The sequence below is a fragment of the Bemisia tabaci genome, chromosome 7, assembly GCF_918797505.1.
Source record: "Bemisia tabaci chromosome 7, PGI_BMITA_v3".
NCBI classification, from domain to species: Eukaryota; Metazoa; Arthropoda; class Insecta; order Hemiptera; family Aleyrodidae; genus Bemisia; species Bemisia tabaci.
In genome coordinates this window covers 11912773-11932718 of record NC_092799.1, presented here as the reverse complement: position 1 = coordinate 11932718, position 19946 = coordinate 11912773, and the positions used below count along the sequence as shown (strand labels likewise).

The following is a 19946-nucleotide window of genomic DNA, read 5'->3' as shown; positions in this document are numbered from 1 at the left end:
TCGGTGTCGCCAAATTGCTGGGTCCGCATCTGCTTATGTCGCCCAGGCATTAACTGAAAGCGGGTTGCCTCTCCTTGCGCTTACAGCGTTCCAGCTCCGAACAAAAACAACACTATGCAACCACATGTGAACAGACTTTCTCCAGACAAAATAGCACGAAAATCACTTCGGGCCAGTTCTGGCGCATAAAAAAAGTCTGAAATTTATACTCCTTTGCTCGCAATATGCGTAGTTTGGAAAGTTTTCAAATTAATCGCGCCTGCGGACAGCTTGTTTCACCGGCCGGCAGTCAGATTTGCACCTCCGGGCAGGTTTTCTCATCGTTCGGCAGTCAGATTTCCACACAGAGAGACTTGAGAAAATCTGACCTAGACAAACGAATGATCTCACAAACTGGTAAAAGTTTCCTCGCGATCGATTTAAAGCTTTTGTCTTGCAAAACATCTGGAAAGAAAGAACGAAAATAGTGAAATACCACGTTAGAGAAAGTTTTCGAAATTGCGTGTTTATTCAGGTTTGGTTTTCTTACCCCTCTTTCTGGGCAAACCTGGTCGTCAGCGGTTGAGAAAATTTTCCGCAGACGCGGGAAATTTTTAGAAAGCTCGTTTCAAACTAGGCAGAATGCGCGCTACGATTGAATTTTAGACTTTTTTAATTTGTCCATTTTGATTTTCTCGCAATTTTACCCTCGCATAAGCCCATTCATATGCCTATATATCTTCTGCTTAAAACAAACCCATTCTGAGAGTTTTTTTTGCAAAACTGTTCGCAGAATTCTCCTCTAGGTAGTGGTGCTTGTGATTAACAGCTGTTCATGGGCACAACACGGTCGTTAAAGAACACTTCCTTTTCCCAGTCATGAACGTTTTGATGAAATTCTTGCAGTTACATGCGCAAAACAAGGAAAACTTACTATAAAAAGCGAGGATTACTAAGTTATCAGCACGCACATATGTGACACCAAAAATTAAGGATCTTTAATTTCACTTCTCACAAAAAATCCGTGTTAATTGAAAACTTCTTTTAGTGATTTTTTTACCCCTTCACTCAATGAAATAACAGTCGAACGTAACACATCGATGCAGTGTGCATGGGGACACTCATTTTGACAACACCTGAAGGTGCGACACAAGTTTAAAAGAAATGAATTGCCAAAGCGATGACATAGAGCTGTCACGCAATCTGCATGCCACATGGAATATGCATACTTAAGAGCTCGGATTATGAAAGGCGGCACCAGTTACTCAAACAGCCAATAATGGGTGCGATCAAAGTGGTTTATTTAGTGACATTGTCCGTGCTCCTCTTGGACGTAAGTGAATTTTTTTGACATTGACATTGACATTGCTCCTCTGACGTCGAGGGAATATCTTCATATCCATATGAGCCCCAAAAAGCATGGAGCTTTCTGGAAAACAGGGCTCACGTAGAAATGAACATATTCCCAAAAGTCAGCGGGACGACGATTCGTGGTTGTGCAGTGGGTTTAAGATGTGTACGCTTAAAACTTCTCGATATTTGATCAAATTCCTGAACCAATTACCATAAAAAAGCCAAGAGTTAAAAAATCGTTACATTATTTATTTAAAAAATGAAAACTTAGCAGAAATGTCTCATGCGGCAGGAAACGACGAATGGTGACATTCAATTCTAATTTTGCCCGTCTAATTTTGATCAGAGAGGAGTGTTGCATATGGTGACCATCAATCTTCAACAGTAAGGCCGGATTAAGGGGGTGGCCACATGGGCCACGGCCCATGGCGGCAAATTTTGCCATTTTTTTCAAACGTAGGTTTAAAAAAGAATTACAAACGAGAAGAGGCGACAAAATCTCTCATTTCCTGAAAGTGTAGTAATTTCTAATTCTGTCGTCTTTCGGTGATACAAGAGACAGCACATTTAAGTAGTCGAGTTAAAAAAGAAACCTAACACGCGATTTGGCTTGGAGCGGCGCGGTGCAGAGAGCAGTGATGACGAGGATTTGAGATGAATAGGAGAGGCCCGCGGCACGGCGGTCGGCATGTAACACATATTAGCGCCTACAAGACTGCATGAATACTTCACGCATTGCGTCAAACACAGTGCGGTCAGCGCGACGCAGCAGCGGAAGTTACAATTGTTAAACCACATTTATGTTTGTTCTTTCATAATTTGTTTGTTAATTTCTTATAAATGGAGGACCTTGTCCACACAGGGATAGGTTTACGGAACTTAACTTTCGCTCAAAGTTCCGTAAACTTTTGATAGGAGTGTTGACAGGACTTTCGCAAAAAATGTGTCCAACACGAGTAAACGCGTCTCATGCATCCATTCCCCTCCGGCACGTTCATTTGATGGTTTTTATTGATGTTTCAAAACGAATGAGAAGGGGGCGGCAAAATACAGGTGGCCCATAAGCGGCAAGTAGGTAAATCCGGCCCTGATCAACAGGTCTACTTTGATCAGGATTGGTTCGGAATTTGATCGTGTAACTATAGGTACTAGGAGACTAAATTCCAGGGAATAAGTTTTTCAGGGGGGTGAATTTGCTGGAAGATCGGTAGAAGATCACATGGAAGAAAAACAGCTGCAATGTTCGAATATTGACGTATCTAGATAGTATCAGTAAAAATAATTTTATTAGGATGATGGTGGTGATCTATTCTAAGAAAGGAAATCAATATCTTGGCATTTTGAGCTGTAAAGTGCAAGGGATTGTACAAGAGTCACAAAACTGAATGACTTTGTAAGGAGTACTAATCCAAACTTTGAAAAAACCCCAATTTTATCCTGGGATTCGATTTTGAGCAGAGTCGTCATTTTTCAAAGTTAACGCGTTGTGCATGAGTCTTGAAAATTTCGAGTTCTAAGACCAACTGGACTACATTTTGCAATTTGGAGCTATAAATTCTAGCCCGGTTTAAAAACAACGTATGTGCCATTAGTTTCCCCATGCACATAAGTGTTTTTCCAGAAGAGCCAGAATTTATAGTTCCAAATTGCAAAATGCAGTCCAACTGTGCCTCAGGATTAACCACGAGCTGCCAGTTTTGGCGTGTCAATGCTTCTCTGGATAATTTCTAAAGAAAATGATCGACACTTTTGCAGGTTTAAACTTCCCATCATTTGTGGTTTTAAAATGCTATTTTGGAAATTTCAGATAGCATGCGTTGATGCACGTGCTAATAAGCGTGCTGATGCGCATTCTGATGAGCGATCTGTTACAAGTGGCAATAAGCGTACTGATGCGCATCCTGATGAGCGATCCAGCACAGGTGGCAACAAGCGTGCTGATGCGCATTCTGATGAGCGATCTGGTACAAGTGTCAATAAGCGCCTAGACGCACATTCTGATGAGCAATCTAACACGAGTTCTAATAAAAGTGTTGATGCACAGTCTGATAAACGATCTGGTACAAGTGGCAATAAGCGCCTAGACGCACATTCTGATGAGCAATCTAACACGAGTTCTAATGAAAGTGTTGATACACAGTCTGATAAACGATCTGGTACAAGTGGCAATAAGCGTCTTGATGCACGTTCTGATGAACGATCTAACACGAGTTCTAATAAAAGTGTTGATACACAGTCTGATAAACGATCTGGTGCGGGAGGCACTAAGCGTGTTGATGCGCATTCCGATGAGCGACCTAATGCGAGTTCAAATAAGCGTGTTGATGCCCATTCCGATGAGCGACCTAATGCGAGTTCAAATAAGCGTGTTGATGCGCAGTCTGACAAGGGATCTGTTGCGAGCGCCAACAAGCGTGCTGATGCACGCTCTGATGAGAGTGTTGATGACAAATCATCAGAGCTTCAGGATGAGAGGTCGAGTTCAGACATGAGACCCGAGCTGGGAGATATGATCCTGCAACAACTGGACAAGACCAACGAAGAGCTTGCTTCCAGCGCGGATCGACGCAAGGATCAAGTCCCAAAATTCCTGGAAAAAGTCAACTCGTGGGCCCAAACTCTAGACGATATGCTGCAGAGTAAGTTGCACTATAATTCCGTATCGAAAATAAAGAAGGTGTTCGCGAAGTACCTACGTAACGCTAGAGTCCCTTTATACTGAGAGTCAAGACAACACCCCTCATGGAGTCACAAACGGGAATAAAGATTACAGAAATTGAACGTTTTTCGTAATCTTTGATCGGCCCATTCTCAAACTCCTTTCTCCGTTCCTTCTCTCATTCCTTTTGTTCCTTGCCGAACCCGTGATTCCCTGGTCCATTCCAGATTATAATCTTTGCAATCGGTGAAAATGTAATCTTTATTCCCGTTTGTGACACTGCGAAGGCCTAAAATACAGGAACCAATCAGAAATGGATTCACATAGTCTTGACTCTCAGTATAAAGGGACTCTACGTAACGCTGGTGTCTGAACCTGTGACACAGGTGCGTTACAGGAAGGAGGACGCGTGCAGGGCTGCGTTTCGTAATACTAGAATGAGCGCGTGGCGCTAATTTGTCAAAATTCTAACATGAAATTCTAAAGCGAGAAGGTGTTTTTTCACCCCCGAAGTCACCACAAAATGCAAGTTAAGGGAGGTGGGTCGGATCGACTGAGCGTTACTTATTTTTCAGGGTATTGCACATAATTGTGTCACCGGTTTTTCTCACTAGAATAGGTTTGTGGCGCCAATTTTTCCACAATCTGAAGTGAAAAATTAAAGCGAGGTGGTAATTCTCCATCCAAAATGCATCATAAAACGACCATCTAGGGGAGGGGCGATCTGAGTCATGAGATGGGTAAAAAATTAGATTTTCAGCGGTACGTATTTCATGAACGACCTCACGGACTTTTTTTCTACGTGCCCACAAAAACCAGGTAATGCGCCGAACACAATCACCTTTTTAAACGCCACCAGAAGTAAATTAAATTCCCAAAATTGTTCGTAGTTAAGACTTTTGTCAGATGGATTCATAGTTTTTGAGATATCTCTGATCAAAACTTTTCTGAGTGACGTCTCATTGTAAAACGACTCTCAATATGACCATAATAAGTTAACCCGCGATCACTTTTTTTTCTCCATGTGACGGTCTAGCCTCGTGAAATTTAGGTACGATAAAGTAATTCTGCTTTGCCTAAGGAGATCGCCGTCTAAAATTGCAAACGTTACATTTTACTCAATGAAATACGCGTTTTTCCGAAAATTTGTGAACATTTTTCCTCGAATTTGCGCTATAAAAGCGGCTTTATGTATGTAAGTCGTTTCTCATCCCCCAGTGAAGCAGTCTCTGAATCGGTCTTTAACTTTCGCGGAGGGGAAGATCAATGCTGCGTACAAAGAAGCGAAAGACAAATTATGCGGTCATCATAAAACGGTCAAGGGGTACCTGGAGCTTTTCCCTCCGGCTGATCCTGAAGTGGCTAAACTGATAACCAGCTACGGCAAGAAGGGAACACAACAGGGGCTCGTTGTCAAAAAGCTCGATGAACTATTGAATCAGGTGAAGTATCTTTTGCATAGTAAAATCTTTAAATGAAGAGGTCACAGAGATGATAGAGCCCCGGTAAAAATTGGCGATAGGAGCTGCGTTTCAAAATACCATAGGAGTTCTTTTAGCCGACTGACGAAGGCGATAGAAAATCATATATAGCTGGCTGTAGAAAGTGGAAAAAATCATACTGCCGGGTTACACGAAGCGATAAAACAAGCAGGAAGCTCCAACGCATTGGCGTCGGAGAGCGGCTCTGGGGGCAGTAGTTGTAGTCAAGAATGAGGGCCTAGACACATTTTGTCATTGATGTACAATCCGACAACTGTCGATTCATGTTTTGTAACTTAGCAGATTTACGTAGCCGGTGTATAAATGTGTATTGGGCTTTGATATGGCGAATACATGGCATTATCACTTGTTGTATACTTTTAATTTTGAAAGCTCTTTGGAGGTCCGTTCCTAAAAAATCTCTGGTTGATAAGTCGTTTAGCGAGGCTGCAAAAAATTTGCATTTTTATATCTGAAAGTGTAGGTATTGGTTTTTTGTATAATTGTTTTTTTGGATTGCTGGAAAAGTAACGCATACTTCTATAATTTAGGACTGAGTCAGGGAAATATAAGGTTCGTTAAATAGTAAATATTCCTAGTACCGTGTGACACTATTGTTAACGAAAAGTTTTTGCAACTTGTCAAAGAGGTTGTTGAATGATCTTCGAATAACTTTTGATGAGCTAGAGGTAATGGTTCTATCTGCAGCTCGTGGACTTCTGTACGATATTGTCCAGAATCATCTAAATTTTCAAAAAGTGTCCGCTTGTTCGATACCCAATTTGCTCATTCATGCATACAAGGAGAAGCGCATGAAAGCTTTAGCAGACATTTTGGAGATGAATCAAGAATTAGATGAAGAATTTATGACTTAAATCACGGCACCTTAATCACGGGATGACCTTAATTACGGCAACTATTTATTGTCCATGAGATGCAGATGGTTCCATTTCCCTAGCTCATCAAAAGGTATTCGAAGATCAATTTCATCAGCCACCCGTACGAACCACGTTTCTAGTGACCCGTACTTGCTTCGCACGTATGAAACATACAATCAGAGAAAACAGAATTCATCTTACAATAATCAATAATCAGTAGGACATGAATCGTTGCGATGTATAATACGACATTATAATGCGGCATTACTATTGTAATTCATTTTAATGGATTAGGGGCATTATAAATCATTATTGCCACGTCGGAATGAAATGTTGTAGACTGAATTGAAAAGCATGTTGGCAAAATTTATTATAAAAATAGTATAACATGTAGGTACATAACATAAAGGTAATACAAATTAAATGATTAGAGCGTGTATATTTCATTACATTATAGGTATATTACAATCATTTTTGTCATTGTTGGAAATTTTGATAGTTTGAAATTTGATAGTTGATAGTTGATAGTTTGAGAGTTGAAAATTTGGTTATTTTATTTAGTTAAGGTGATTCGATAGACGCCATATTTTGTGTCAGAATGGCATGCGACATATCCCATCAATTGGTTCCATTTTTTCATTTACTCATCATTTTTCTCCAATTTTAAGTTTCGCAATTCTGTTTTCAGGAGACTAAAGCACTCACTTATCAATTTGTATATTTATATTGAGTTAAGGGTAGAGACGTATTCCTCACCGGAATTGAGGAATGGAGGTGTTACAGTAAGTCCGGCATTAGGTTCCATTTCGACATCAGCGACGATCAACGCTACGATACTGGAAGCCAGTCTTCCGATATTAAATCCCTAGCGGGGAAGAAAAAAAATGCCTAGATTTCGCTAAAAATCCCTAAATCCCCAGATTTGCTCAAATATACTTAAAAAATCCCTAGATTTTGCAAAAAGCGCCATTTTTAACGAAGAATCATGATGTCATTCGATGTAGCGATTTGCAATATTTAAATCTGATTGGCTCGTTTGAATTTTGGCGCTCTCTGAAAGCAGTGCTAATCCAGACCAATAAAATGAAAGAATATTAGTTGATTTCTTATTATTAACAGGTTGAATGCAGTTGAATGTCAAGTACATCGAAGGACGCAATCGTTTTAATTTCCGGCTTATTTGCGGGGAAAATAGTGTTGCCAAAAAGGCCTACAAAATATAGATGAAAAAATGTTTTCGATTGTCGAAGCTAGAATTGAGGTTAAAAAGTTGATTTTTGGTATATAAATGAGGTACTCACCGAATTTATTCGTACAGAACATTCAAAAATCCCGTGAAAAAACAGCTCACAAATAAAAGCAAATTGCCATAGAAACTTCTTCACGAAATCACACACACAACGAAGAACGAGGCGCTACAGACGAGTCCGTCCAGGACAAGTTAAAAAATTCCCATGAGCCGAGTGCCGTAGGTTAAGGGCCCGTTCGCCAAAACTAATCGGAACTGTATGAATGAATTGCTCCTTTTAAAAATCAAAACAATATCGAATTGCGATATATTACACAGTTAAGATAGGGCTATGTCCTGTCGTAAGCGGCGACATACAGTCGATATCATTTCAATAATCGCCCCAATGGCCACGATAGTTGTTAGACGTTTACGGTTTCCCTGGTAACCTTTGTTTGCTATCAGCTGATATCAAGTAATATGACTAGGAAGCTCCAACCCAGTAGTTAAAGCTTCCTTAACCGCGAAAACTTTAAAATTCAAATTTTCAAATTTTGAACGTAAAGTACATTTTTTCCATCACGAGATAAAAGCACAAACAAGTTTTGAATTGTTGACTGTATCACCATGATTCCAAAAATACAATACACAACATAGCATTGACTAACAATAAAACAGTATGCAATAAAATAAAGTCATGACAAGGAACATAGCCGAAAATGGCGCCGATTCCCATCAACCAACGCGCGGTCTCTACAATGTAACATGCTGCATTGATACTCCCCAGCTGGGACCGTCCGGAATAGCAGCTCTAGTGCAAGCACCAGAGCCGCAATTATACAGCCGGGCTGTAGTTCCTATCGCCGGGCTTTACACTTTATCGCCTAGCTGTTGCTTTTTTTCCATCGGCTATAAAAGGTTATAAGAAATTGTGTAGAAATTCGTGTGCTTTGTAAATCCTTAAGTTTGTACGGAATCACCTTAATATTTAAAAACGCACATTATATTTTCCTTTACTGCATATTTTTTTCATCAATTAAAATGAGAATAATCCATACAGAGTGTGCAAACATTTCAAAGTCATGGGTTGAAAAACGCTGACTCCACGAGATTAAATATTAGAGCCTAACACAAAGCGGAGCGGCGGCGCACTGGCACCTACAAACCTAACAGGGATACTTCACGCATTGCGCAATGCGTGAAGTATCCCTGTTAGGTTTGTAGGCGCCAATGCGCGTTTTGCGCTGGCTGCCCGCCCGCCGCGCCGCTGCGTACCACGGCGCTTGAAGTAACTAGTTCACACCAGAGGTATTGCACAGTATCGTACGAAATTGAAGGCGCTCCAACATATTACGAATGACAGGCATCCTTCAAAAGTACGGAGCTTTCCTCGCAAAATAAATCAAGATACTACGGCCCAAAAAGAAAGCGACTCTAAAAACTCCCTAAGTCCTAGCATATTCCGTAATTAGTAACGTTTAGCATACACTTTATCGCCAGGCTGTTGCTTACTCGCCTTGGGCTATAAAAGGCTATAAGAAATTATGTTGCCGGCTATAGAAGCCATTGGATATCTTACAGCCGGCTGTAGGTCTATGGTATTTTGGAACACAGATTCTACTGCCAATTCGTACCAGGGGCGAGTTAATTAGGTTTTTTACAACATTACGTATTTTGGCGCGTATACGTAGTATACCGCCTTTGCGATCGTTTCGACCCCCCACTCGATACAATAACCGAGTCCCTTAGTTCCTTACCGAAAAGTGACTACCGCGAACTTCTGAGATTTTCCAAAGCCTGTAAAAAGTTTATTTATCCGTCAATAATTATGATTTAAAGTTGTTTCTCATTCTGGGGTTCTCTAGTTTTTGTGCAGTGAATACCAAGAGTCTACGTTACTTGGTTTTTTTATAAAAAGCCTAAGAGTACGACGCGCTGATTTAAAATATGCATATATAAGCAGAAACAAGCGAACTGATTCGAGGATGGCTGATCAGGTCGGCACTCGTTGAATGAGAATTTCACTTCTTCGTTTTGTTTAAAACGTTGCTTTGACAGATCTCCACAACCCTGTTAAGATTTTCAAAATTTGGTACCCCTTGCTCTGATAGCCGGGGCCAGCAGGATAGTGGTAAGTGCAATCTGTGATGAGCCTCGAGACTCATTAGACCATGTGCTAACCGTGGCCCATACAGAAATTCACTCCCCTATCAGGCCAAAACAGTGCACAGGCAGGCACAAAACCCAGGTAGTGTCCCGGTCCTGGCTCGGTTCGCCGCGTCGCTTCCCAGCTGAAGAACAAAAGGCGACCCTCGCGGTCCTCGTCACAGTCAGACCTAATTACTTTCACTCGATTACCCATTTCACCGTCACGCTGGGATCCATCAAATTTTCGAAAAAATTGTTTCGCGAGTACTTAACAATTTTTTCCTTACTCTCCGTTCAAAGACGAATTGAAAGAGGTCTCATTCATAAAAATCGGCCGAATAGAAGAGAAGTTGCAGTATTCGAAATTCGAAGAAATCAACGAAACTTCTCCAAACAAAAAATAAAATGAAGGGGAAAAAAGAAATGTATAAATTACAATTAAATATAATTGACCTCAGAATTTGGCAAGCAATTCAACTATATAACGGAGAAAAAATTGGGAGAAATTACAAAAAATTCGCCTCTTGCAAGGGGCTTCCTTGTAAGAATTTTGATCTGAAGGCAAGGATTGAATACCAGCGCAATACACCATACAATACATGGTGTGCCTGAACGAACATTTTTTTGTGTGTTAAAATCGAAAATTCTTTATATTTTTTAACTACAGTGTCCCTTGAGTCGTTTAAGCCAAAAAAAAAATTCCGTCAAGATTCTGGAAAGTAAAGGCGCTTTAAAAGTATTCTGGGGCTATGTATCCTAACTGTGTCCACACATGGTTTCTGTTCAGCATATCCATGTGTAAGTATTTTTACACGTAGAATCTAATTTTCACGTCAGGGAGTCGACACATCTCGATTTTTTCGATTTTATACGGAAAATTGATGGTTTTTCGGGATTGAAATTATTATTTTTTCATGAAAAATAAATGCACCCAAAATGACTATAGCATATTGATTTTTATATATTTGCACTCACGAAATTGGTTGGTAAATTCAACGAGTGGGTGCATCGACTTGGTATATCGAGTTTCTGCAATTTTTTACGGCAAATCGGTAGATTTTCGGGATGTAGATTGCTCACTTTCAATTCATGAATGAATAAAGCATGGACATGGTTGAACTTCTTTGCATGGAAATACGTTTAAAATAACAAAATCAAGACATATCTAATGCAATTGCATTTATACCGAGTCAATTTCTTTTCAATAATATATCGGGATTTATAATAGGTACCGGTGATTTGGATATTTCAGCCCCAAAAATACCTTTAAATCGACTGTATCTTTCAGGAGTTCGACAGAATTTTTCCTTTCTTCGCTTAAATTATTCCGTAGCACTTTTCTTTAAGAATCTGATAAGATATTGCTGGGGGCAGATCAAAAAACTTAAACTCGTTCGAATGGCTTTCTACATTCACAATACACGGTCTCGTCAAAGTGCGTCGTCGAAGAGTTGGATCGTATGAATTCTCTTGTTGTGCTACTTGCCTATTTTGAAATCTCTGTAAATGAAAACTACAGGGGTTGATATGTGTGAGTTAATGACGCGCCTTATCAACACATTGTGTTGGAGTTCACTGCTTGTTTTTATTTTAATTGCGTAGTTTTACCGGACAACCAAGGGTCAGATTCGGATTCATCTCTCGATCCTCTTTTTTTCTCAGCGAGCTGATTATTGAAATTGATAGACAAAGCTATAGACAAAGATGATGACGTGACGAAGCGGGTGGTTGCAGTAGACAAAGGGGGTAAGTCGTGGACGACCTAACGGCATCCCCTGAGAGACCCGATTCTGCCGTCCAATGTAGATGTTGCATGTGTGAGGGATTTACGATTTGACTGTTGATTCTTTTGTAAAAGTTCGCGGGAAACATGATGGTGCCACTGATTTTCTCTGAAATAATCTCCCAAGCTCAAAAAAAGCTCTCTAAGTGAGGCCAAAATGGAGGGGATATCCCACCCTACCCTGAGAGTCCACCTCTACATCAAGACAAACTCTCCATGCAAAGATAGGGAGCAAGTACATTAGCAGGGTTGCCGTGTTTTCAGTTTTGGAGTCCCCAAATAAAGTGGCAGCCCTGTCAATGTATTTGCTCCGTAGGTATCTTTGCATGGAGAGTTTGTCTTGATGTAGAGGTGGACTCTCAGGGTAGGGTGGGATATCCCCTCCATTTTGGCCTCACTTGGAGAGCTTTTTTTGAGCTTGGGAGATTATTTCAGAGAAAATCAGTGGCACCATCGTGTTTCCCGCGAACTTTTACATAAGAATCAATGGTGTGCTCTGCGGCCGGCTAGCGCATACACACAAAACAATGATAAAAAAGGCGATAGGAATAAATAAAAAGATAAATATATATGCTAAATAATAATGACAACCGAACAAGAAAATAGCAACATGAGCAAATAACAAAACACTAAACCGCAAACTTAACTACCGTACCCGACCTAACATTTTGTAAGCTAAGGAGCTAAATGAGAGAAGTTGGCCCAAAGGGCCAACTTAATTCAGGGACTTACATTTCTCGACGTTCCGAATCCGCGATAGTTATTCGAGTGAGAGCCCCCTTGAACCCACCGAGGCATCAGGGAGAGATTGTTGACCAAGCCCAAGTGACTCTTATCAAATCACTTCCGATTGGCCCCAATCACCACCCACGCTCATCAGCCCTCCAATCGGGGAGACCGATGAGTACCTCGGAAATGCAAGACAACGGGAAAAAGAGAAACTGCATTCCACTGCACCCAGCTGCAGCCCTCCTTTGTTTTCCTCCCTTGCGTCTTACGGCAAGTTTCTTAGAGGGACGCAAAATGAGAGCAGCAAGCCAGCAAGTGCAGTGCGGCCAGGTCTCCTCCCCCACTGTCTCCCATTTCCTGGAGGGTTCCAAAGGGACTCTCAGGGCTCCCGCCACTTGCTAAGGTCGAGCACTCCAGCCTTGTCTCTGGGACCTGGTTACAATGGTCAAATCGCTAATCCCTCACACATGCAACATCTCTATTATGCTGTCGGTTTATTTTCATTGCTGCATAGTATAATACATTTTGGCTACTGTAGCGATTCCTGAATTTGGTTGAAGGACATTCCGACAACGATTTTTGTCCGCACACCTGCTTCTTCTAGTAGTGTATGGCCACGGGTTTTTTCGGCAGGGAAGTTCGTGCTGTAGTACCTTAATTTATTTTTCGAGGACAGCTTCGTACTCTTAAAGGATACCTATTATTCTTAAAATGTTGGAGCGCCTTCAATTTCGTTTGATACTGTGCAACACCTCTGTTGTGAAATAGTTGCTTGAGGCGCCGTGGCACGCTGCGGCGCACTATGGTCCGAATAGCCGGTTTAAGCGGCAATAAATCAAAAAAGTGAAGTTTGGAAAAAGTTAGATTTTAAGCGGTAGATCGATAGTACATACTGTAGAGAAGACTCCTGTAAAATTTCAATTCGATTAAAGCACTAATAAAGATGTGACAGGGAGGCTGGGAAGTGCGGCGCGCGGAGCACTTTATGAGTGCGATTCCAGTTACCGAGCGGCAGTGCTGTGTTTAAGGCTTGTTTTCGTCGTTTCACCGTACCTGAAAGTGTTTGGGAACTTGATTCACAAAATACAAGATAAGTTTAAGATGTTTCATGCTGAAACTGTTCTTTTTCATCATATCTAATGTTCTAGATTAACCCTTAGACATAGTCACTTTTTCAATAAAATCGCAAAAGTAGGACCCAAAAAATATCCTTTGCACCTCTGAGCACCTCGTAATTTTACTCGGAAGTTATTGTCATGACTCTATACTACCTTTTAGTCTGAGTGGCAGATCAATCACACACAATCGCCTCAAGTTATTTCTCATGAAAAATGACGTTTTCGCGTTTCTTATCACTTACTACAATTAGCTATCATATGCCATTGACGATGACTTTTATCATGTTCCATTGTCATATTCTAGCAAATCGAATGCATTAGACATGCAATCGGCCCAGGCAGAATAATACGAGTTGATGGGGTTGATCGGGACCAATTGAAACTTTGTGCTCAAGAACAGCAAAGAATCGCCTCGGGAGGCTACTTTGAGGCCCCGTAAAAGTTTTTTTTTTTTTGACGTTTTAAGTGTTTCAAACATATAATCTATCAGTGTAGATATATGTTAGCATAAGTTTAGCTTGGCAGACGAAAACAAGTCTAAACGGTTGATCGATGGGACTTGAATGTAAGGCTCCCGAGCAACGAAATTGTCTTAGGAAGCCACTTTGAGGTCCCGTAAACGTTTTTTTTTTTTACGTTTACCCATGTTTCAAACAAATAATCTATCAAAATTGATATATTTAAGCTTAAGTTTCGCTTGGCAGACGAAAAAAAGTTCAAACGGCTGATCGGTGGGACTTGAAAGTAGCCTCTGGAGCCATGAAACGTAGAAGTATTATCCTGAGCTGTCTTTTTCAAGTTCCCTTGATAGTAGTGTTTGACGAGGCTCTACTTTTAGCTTCTTATAGTCCATCCAATGTAAAATTAATTTTTAAACTTATAAAAAAAAAAAAAAAAATCTATCGAGAATCGAACCCGGGACATCAAGAAGATAAGTGAGACGCGATGCCAACTGCTCCACCGCTCCAACTTGAATTAATAGCCTCAATATAAGGTTTCTGAACAAATTATTACCACAGTTATATAAAGTATAAAAATGTTAAAAATGGATTTTTCCTGAAGAATATTAGCATTTTTGCACTCAGCGACCCTAAAAACCCCTGAAAACTCATGTTGGAGGTTTAAACATACGTATCTGATTTAATGCCGCTTAAACCAGCTATTCGGACCATAGTGCGGCGCGGCGGGCCATCTCCCAACGCGCAATGGCGCCCACAAACCCAAGGGGATACTTCAAGCATTGCGCAATGCGTAAAGTATCCCCTCAGGTTTACATAAGAATCAATGGTCAAATCGCAAATCCCTCACACATGCAACATCTCCATTGTGAAAATACCGTAACACCGTTCTAGATATTTTCAGCTGTTTACTGACAAAATGTTTTACGACCGAGAAGGTAGGTAATGACCATTTATCCTTCTCAATGCTAATGTAACTGCGGCCGTAAACTGAGAATGCATGTTTACAAAATGAAGCATCATAGTAATTAGGCTCTCTTGAAATAGAACAGTATGTGTGGAAGAACGATGCAAAGTCCTGATTAAAGTTACGGCGTTTTTCCTGCACGCGGCAGTATTACCCTTCCTCTATTTTTTCCCTCAGTCTCCCGTTTCAACCAATAGCATTGTTCCATTTTACCTTCACGTATCGCTTTGTCTATCAATTTCAAGAATCAGCCTGCAAGAAGGCCCTATTTGCTTGGTGATTTACTGTCATTTAAGGCGGCCAATAATGAAGTATTGTGCTAATGATAATTTTTACGAAGATTTGGGAACACTCAGCAGCACAAAGAGGGTTATTCATATAGCGAAAAATGTACCCAGCCCGGAATGTACGAAACTTTGTGAGCTGATAGTACTAGTTGAGAGAGGCTTATCCCTAGCTCCGTTTTTGCAGGACCCCAGGGAAACAGCGTTGCCATTTTTTAAAGTCGTAACCTTCAAACACCCATAACTTTCGCAGAAATGCAGTTACAGAGCTCGTATTTATACCAAAAGATGCAAAAAATTACGTTCTATCGACCAATGCCAAAGAAATTTTAATTTGACTCCATTGTTGCCACGTTTTGGCCATTTTTTTAATTTTCGTAATTATTTAAAATCACGTTACCAGCCTAAAAAAGTGTTTGCGGTTGGTGGGGATTGAATAAAAACCTGTCGGAATTATTGTTCGTTCGATTTCGCATCCATCGATATATTATACTTTTCTGAGAGACTTAGGGAACACGAGTTATAGCGATTTGAAAATTCGGCAACACGCCCTATACCCCGATATTGACGCTCGTTTAGGTACGTTTCGCAACTCCGTGTTAAAGCAAAACGCCTAGAACAAACAAAATTCGAAAAGTCAGTTCATGTTTTGCGCTTTTTTGAAACTTTCACATGATTTTTAGGAATCAAGGAGCGGCGGTGTTGCCGGTTTTCAATGAAAACCACCGCTGCCATGACAATTTAAAGTAGTACTCATTTAATCTTATCCAGCTACATTTGCTAACCTAAACTGACCATTTGCGACATGGTGTTGACAACATTGCCTAATTTCCGTCGGAATTTGCGTAGAGGCGGGGTTGCCAGTTTTCATGGAAACCGCCACCGCAATCACAAAAAAAATGTATTACTTATTTAATCACGTTCAGCCTTACTCTGTAGTTGGAATTGTTTATTTATCGGATCGATGGTTTCTTCTATCCCTCTGCAACGGCAGTGGTGACCGACAGTAACGAGGTATCGAAATTTAAAGCTACCGAATCACTCAAGCGGTCCGATGAGTAGTTTTGGCGAGGGGCCTAGATCCATTGCTCTTGATCTCTATACAATATCGATATCTCGGTACTGTCAGGCACCACTGCCGTTGCAGAGAGATAGATGAAACCATCGATTCGATAAATTAACAATTCCAACTACAGAATATGGCTGAACGTGATTAAATAAGTAATACATTTTTGTTTGTGATTGCGGTGGCGGTTTCCATGAAAACTGGCAACCCCGCCTCTACGCGAATTCCGACGGAAATTAGGCAATGTTGTCAACACCATGTCGCAAATGGTCAGTTTAGGTTAGCAAATGTAGCTGGATAAGATTAAATGAGTACTACTTTAAATTGTCATGGCAGCGGTGGTTTTCATTGAAAACCGGCAACACCGCCGCTTCTTGAATTCCTAAAAATCATGTGAAAGTTTCAAAAAAGCGCAAAATATGAACTGACTTTTCGAATTTTGTTTGTTCTAGGCGTTTTGCTTTAACACGGAGTTGCGAAACGTACCTAAACGAGCGTCAATATCGGGGTATAGGGCGTGTTGCCGAATTTTCAAATCGCTATAACTCGTGTTCCCTAAGTCTCTCAGAAAAGTATAATATATCGATGGATGCGAAATCGAACGAACAATAATTCCGACAGGTTTTTATTCAATCCCCACCAACCGCAAACACTTTTTTAGGCGGTAACGTGATTTTAAATAATTACGAAAATTAAAAAAATGGCCAAAACGTGGCAACAATGGAGTCAAATTAAAATTTCTTTGGCATTGGTCGATAGAACGTAATTTTTTGCATCTTTTGGTACAAATACGAGCTCTGTAACTGCATTTCTGCGAAAGATATGGGTGTTTGAAGGTTACGACTTTAAAAAATGGCAACGCTGTTTCCCTGGGGTTCCTGCAAAAACGGAGCTAGGGATAAGCCTCTCTCAACTAGTACTATCAGCTCACAAAGTTTCGTACATTCCGGGCTGGGTACATTTTTCGCTATATGAATAACCCTCTTTAAAATTAGATACTAACTTGCAAATGATTACTATGCTTGAAAAAAAATTAGTATAATAACGTCATGTGAAGGAAAAATTCTGGGATGTCGAGAGATCGTTTATTACCTAAAAATTTAGTTTTCCCTGGAAAAGCCTGTTTTTACAAGAAAATTGATTTTTCAGATAATCCCGATATAATGGAGCAACTCTGTCATCATTTTTGGACTCAGTGTCAAAATACACACAAAAAAAATATATCCGTCAAATGTTGAGGTTTATGTCCTGAAAGTTGAGATTTCCCTGGAAAACCTTCTGTTTTACAAGAAAATCGATTTTCCAGAAAATCCTGACGGAATAGAGAAAAATGGATAGAGTTTTCGGACTCAGCGTAAACAAGTACATGGAAAAATACCGATCACATGTTGAACTTTGTTTTCGGATGCAGACCTCAGACCTTTTTTTTTGAGGTATCCATTACAAATTTTTCCACTCAATTTTTCCTGCTAAAGCCGTATATTACATGAGATTTTTCAGACCTAGAAATTACACATTTTTCGGGAAATGAGTTTGTCTGAAAAGAAGTGTTTTTCAATGTAAAATCCCATGTAAAAAAGATGGCTCTTTCGGCACGGGCTACTATTATCCAATTTGCCTGAAACTTAGCAGAGAGTGTTTTTTGATTAACCGGATCAGTTTTAGGGGGTAAGACCAAACACATTCTGACGTTGCCAAATTTGGGGCACCCTAGTGGAAGGGATATAGTGGTGGATGACGGAGAGGGAGGGTGGGATCAAGCCAAGGATGACGTAAGCTTTCCTGCAGGCAGACTGGCTGCAAACTCTTGCTAGAATTTTGAGGGGGATTTTTTATTCTATTTTTCAATAAATAATTCCAATTTTTCTCAAAGAAAAATAAACTGAGAATGTTGCAGGGGTTTAAATGAAAAATAAAATGCAATAGGAAATGAGACAACGTGGACTAATATTGATTTCGTCTATGAAAAAAAAAAAAACTGTGGAAAGTTTGTTAAGTACGCTCTTGAAAACGACATTTTTTTACCTTTTGGCCTCGAGAAGCGTTTCTTAAATTCTTATACTTTCTTTTTTCAATGCCATTGTCCCGTTCGATATTTTACAACTCATGACACCATGTTCACCAGCTCCAAGGTCTACTAGCCCGCTACGGCCGCCATAAGTCCCCTGAAGAGTCCGAGGACCCGACCACCTTGGATAAGTGGAAAGCGTATTTCATGAGGAAAAGCAGAGAGGCACAGGCCACTTTCAGCATTGAGATCGACAACATCAAAGAATCAGCGAGGAGCGTCCTGGAGGCATTGTCCAACGCGATCATCATTTCGAATAACCTCAAAACGGCTCCAAAAGGTGGCCTGGAACTCAAGAATAGCAAGGACAAGGCAGCGTTTCTGAGAATGGTGTCTCAGCTTGATACTAAACTGGGCTGCAGTGGAAACCAGAAAAAATAGTGTACCTATAATGATTCGAAAAAGGCTCGAATTTAAGCGAATTGGGAAAATTTTCTGACCCATCGTCATATCCGAAAAATTCGGAGTGAATCGTAAGTAGATCTCCAAGATCCGTGTTACAATAATAATCGTCTCCCTTTTTAAGAAAATTGATCGAAAGTTGATGTTCAAAAACGCCTACTTCAAATTGCTACGTTGAGGATTTCCTTCTAAATTTTATTTTTTTAAAGGAAAAATTTTCAGGCGAATCCAGGGATTTCGCCTGAAATTTTTTTCCAGAATTTCTTTCACTCGTTCTAAGAAAATTTATAAAATTGCAAGGGAACTTTGTGATTAGTTTCCCTAGAAAAAAATAAAACATGGGCTGAGATATTTAAACTTTGCAATTCAGGAACGCATTTTTCGGACTCAGCTGTCAAAGTTTCTGTAAAGTCCTACAATGTATCAAGCTCAAAGAATGTCAAATAATTATGAACATGTAACATCAAACTATTTTTTTAAAATAAATTGAAAATTCTCTTACGTAAAGCTCTTTGTAATGGGATATTTTTTAATTTAAGAGTAAGTAAATGTTGACCTTTCAGCCAAAATCGAATTTTAATTTACTTGTAATTTTGAAAACTGTCAATTCATCATTTTGAAATCACAGCTACGAGCAGACAGAGAGAGCCCTACCATCCCTGCTAAAAATGACAAGTAGGCTATGCAGAATTCGCCAACTCACATGAGTAGAACCTCCTACTTCTATGAGTAGAAATCCTACTCATATGAGAAAAAATTCTACTCAGATCATTAGAATATTCTACTCATAAGAGTAGTAAAGTTCAACTCATATGAATTCAATTTTTTTCATTTTTCAGAAGTGTGTTTTTGACCAGGAGACACCAACTGTACCTGTAAATTTGAAAAATAAAACATTTTGTTCTTATGGTTATTTTGATGCGGTAACTAGTTTCTGAGTTATCGGACTCGGTAGATTCAACGCTGAACTCATGCTAGTTGAAATCTCTAGTCATATGAGTTGGAATCTCTAATCATATAAGTTGGCGAAAACCGAATAGAGAAATTCTGCTCATATGAGTTAAATTATATTCATTTAAGTTGAAATTCTAATCATATGAGTTGAAATTCTATTCACATGACTTTGATTTTCTACTTATTTGTACTCACCATTTTTAGCAGGGATACCCTCGATTTATTTTTGTAAGTTTTTTGGCGATGAAACTGCAAAAACACTTATCTCAGTTTTTAACTCGGAAGGTTTCCTGACATTTTTTTGTTCAACTGGAAAAATAGGTACTTTAAAACTTCATTCCCTCAGGAAACTTCCTCGTTTTTTTCTCTGCGAGAAATACTGTATGAAAAT

At 39.9% G+C, this 19946-nt stretch overlaps 1 protein-coding gene across 1 annotated transcript; it reads left to right on the top strand.

Annotated features, from left to right (window-relative positions):
- The first annotated feature begins 1153 nt into the window (after positions 1–1153).
- Positions 1154–19170, top strand: LOC109035366 (uncharacterized). The gene is made up of 4 exons (XM_019048968.2): positions 1154–1312; positions 3140–3971; positions 5210–5433; positions 18257–19170. Exons 1-4 carry the CDS (start codon positions 1187–1189, stop codon positions 18578–18580), a joined length of 1506 nt encoding a protein of 501 aa, XP_018904513.2. The 5' UTR covers positions 1154–1186; the 3' UTR covers positions 18581–19170.
- The last annotated feature ends 776 nt before the right edge of the window (positions 19171–19946 follow it).

Bases quoted from the DNA above. Each gene is read 5' to 3' on its own strand.
- LOC109035366 (XM_019048968.2), top strand. From the start codon at position 1,187: ATGCCACATGGAATATGCATACTTAAGAGCTCGGATTATGAAAGGCGG. The intron at 1,313-3,139 runs GTAAGTGAATTT...TGGAAATTTCAG, and splicing joins TGTCCGTGCTCCTCTTGGAC to ATAGCATGCGTTGATGCACG. The intron at 5,434-18,256 runs GTGAAGTATCTT...CATGTTCACCAG, and splicing joins TCGATGAACTATTGAATCAG to CTCCAAGGTCTACTAGCCCG.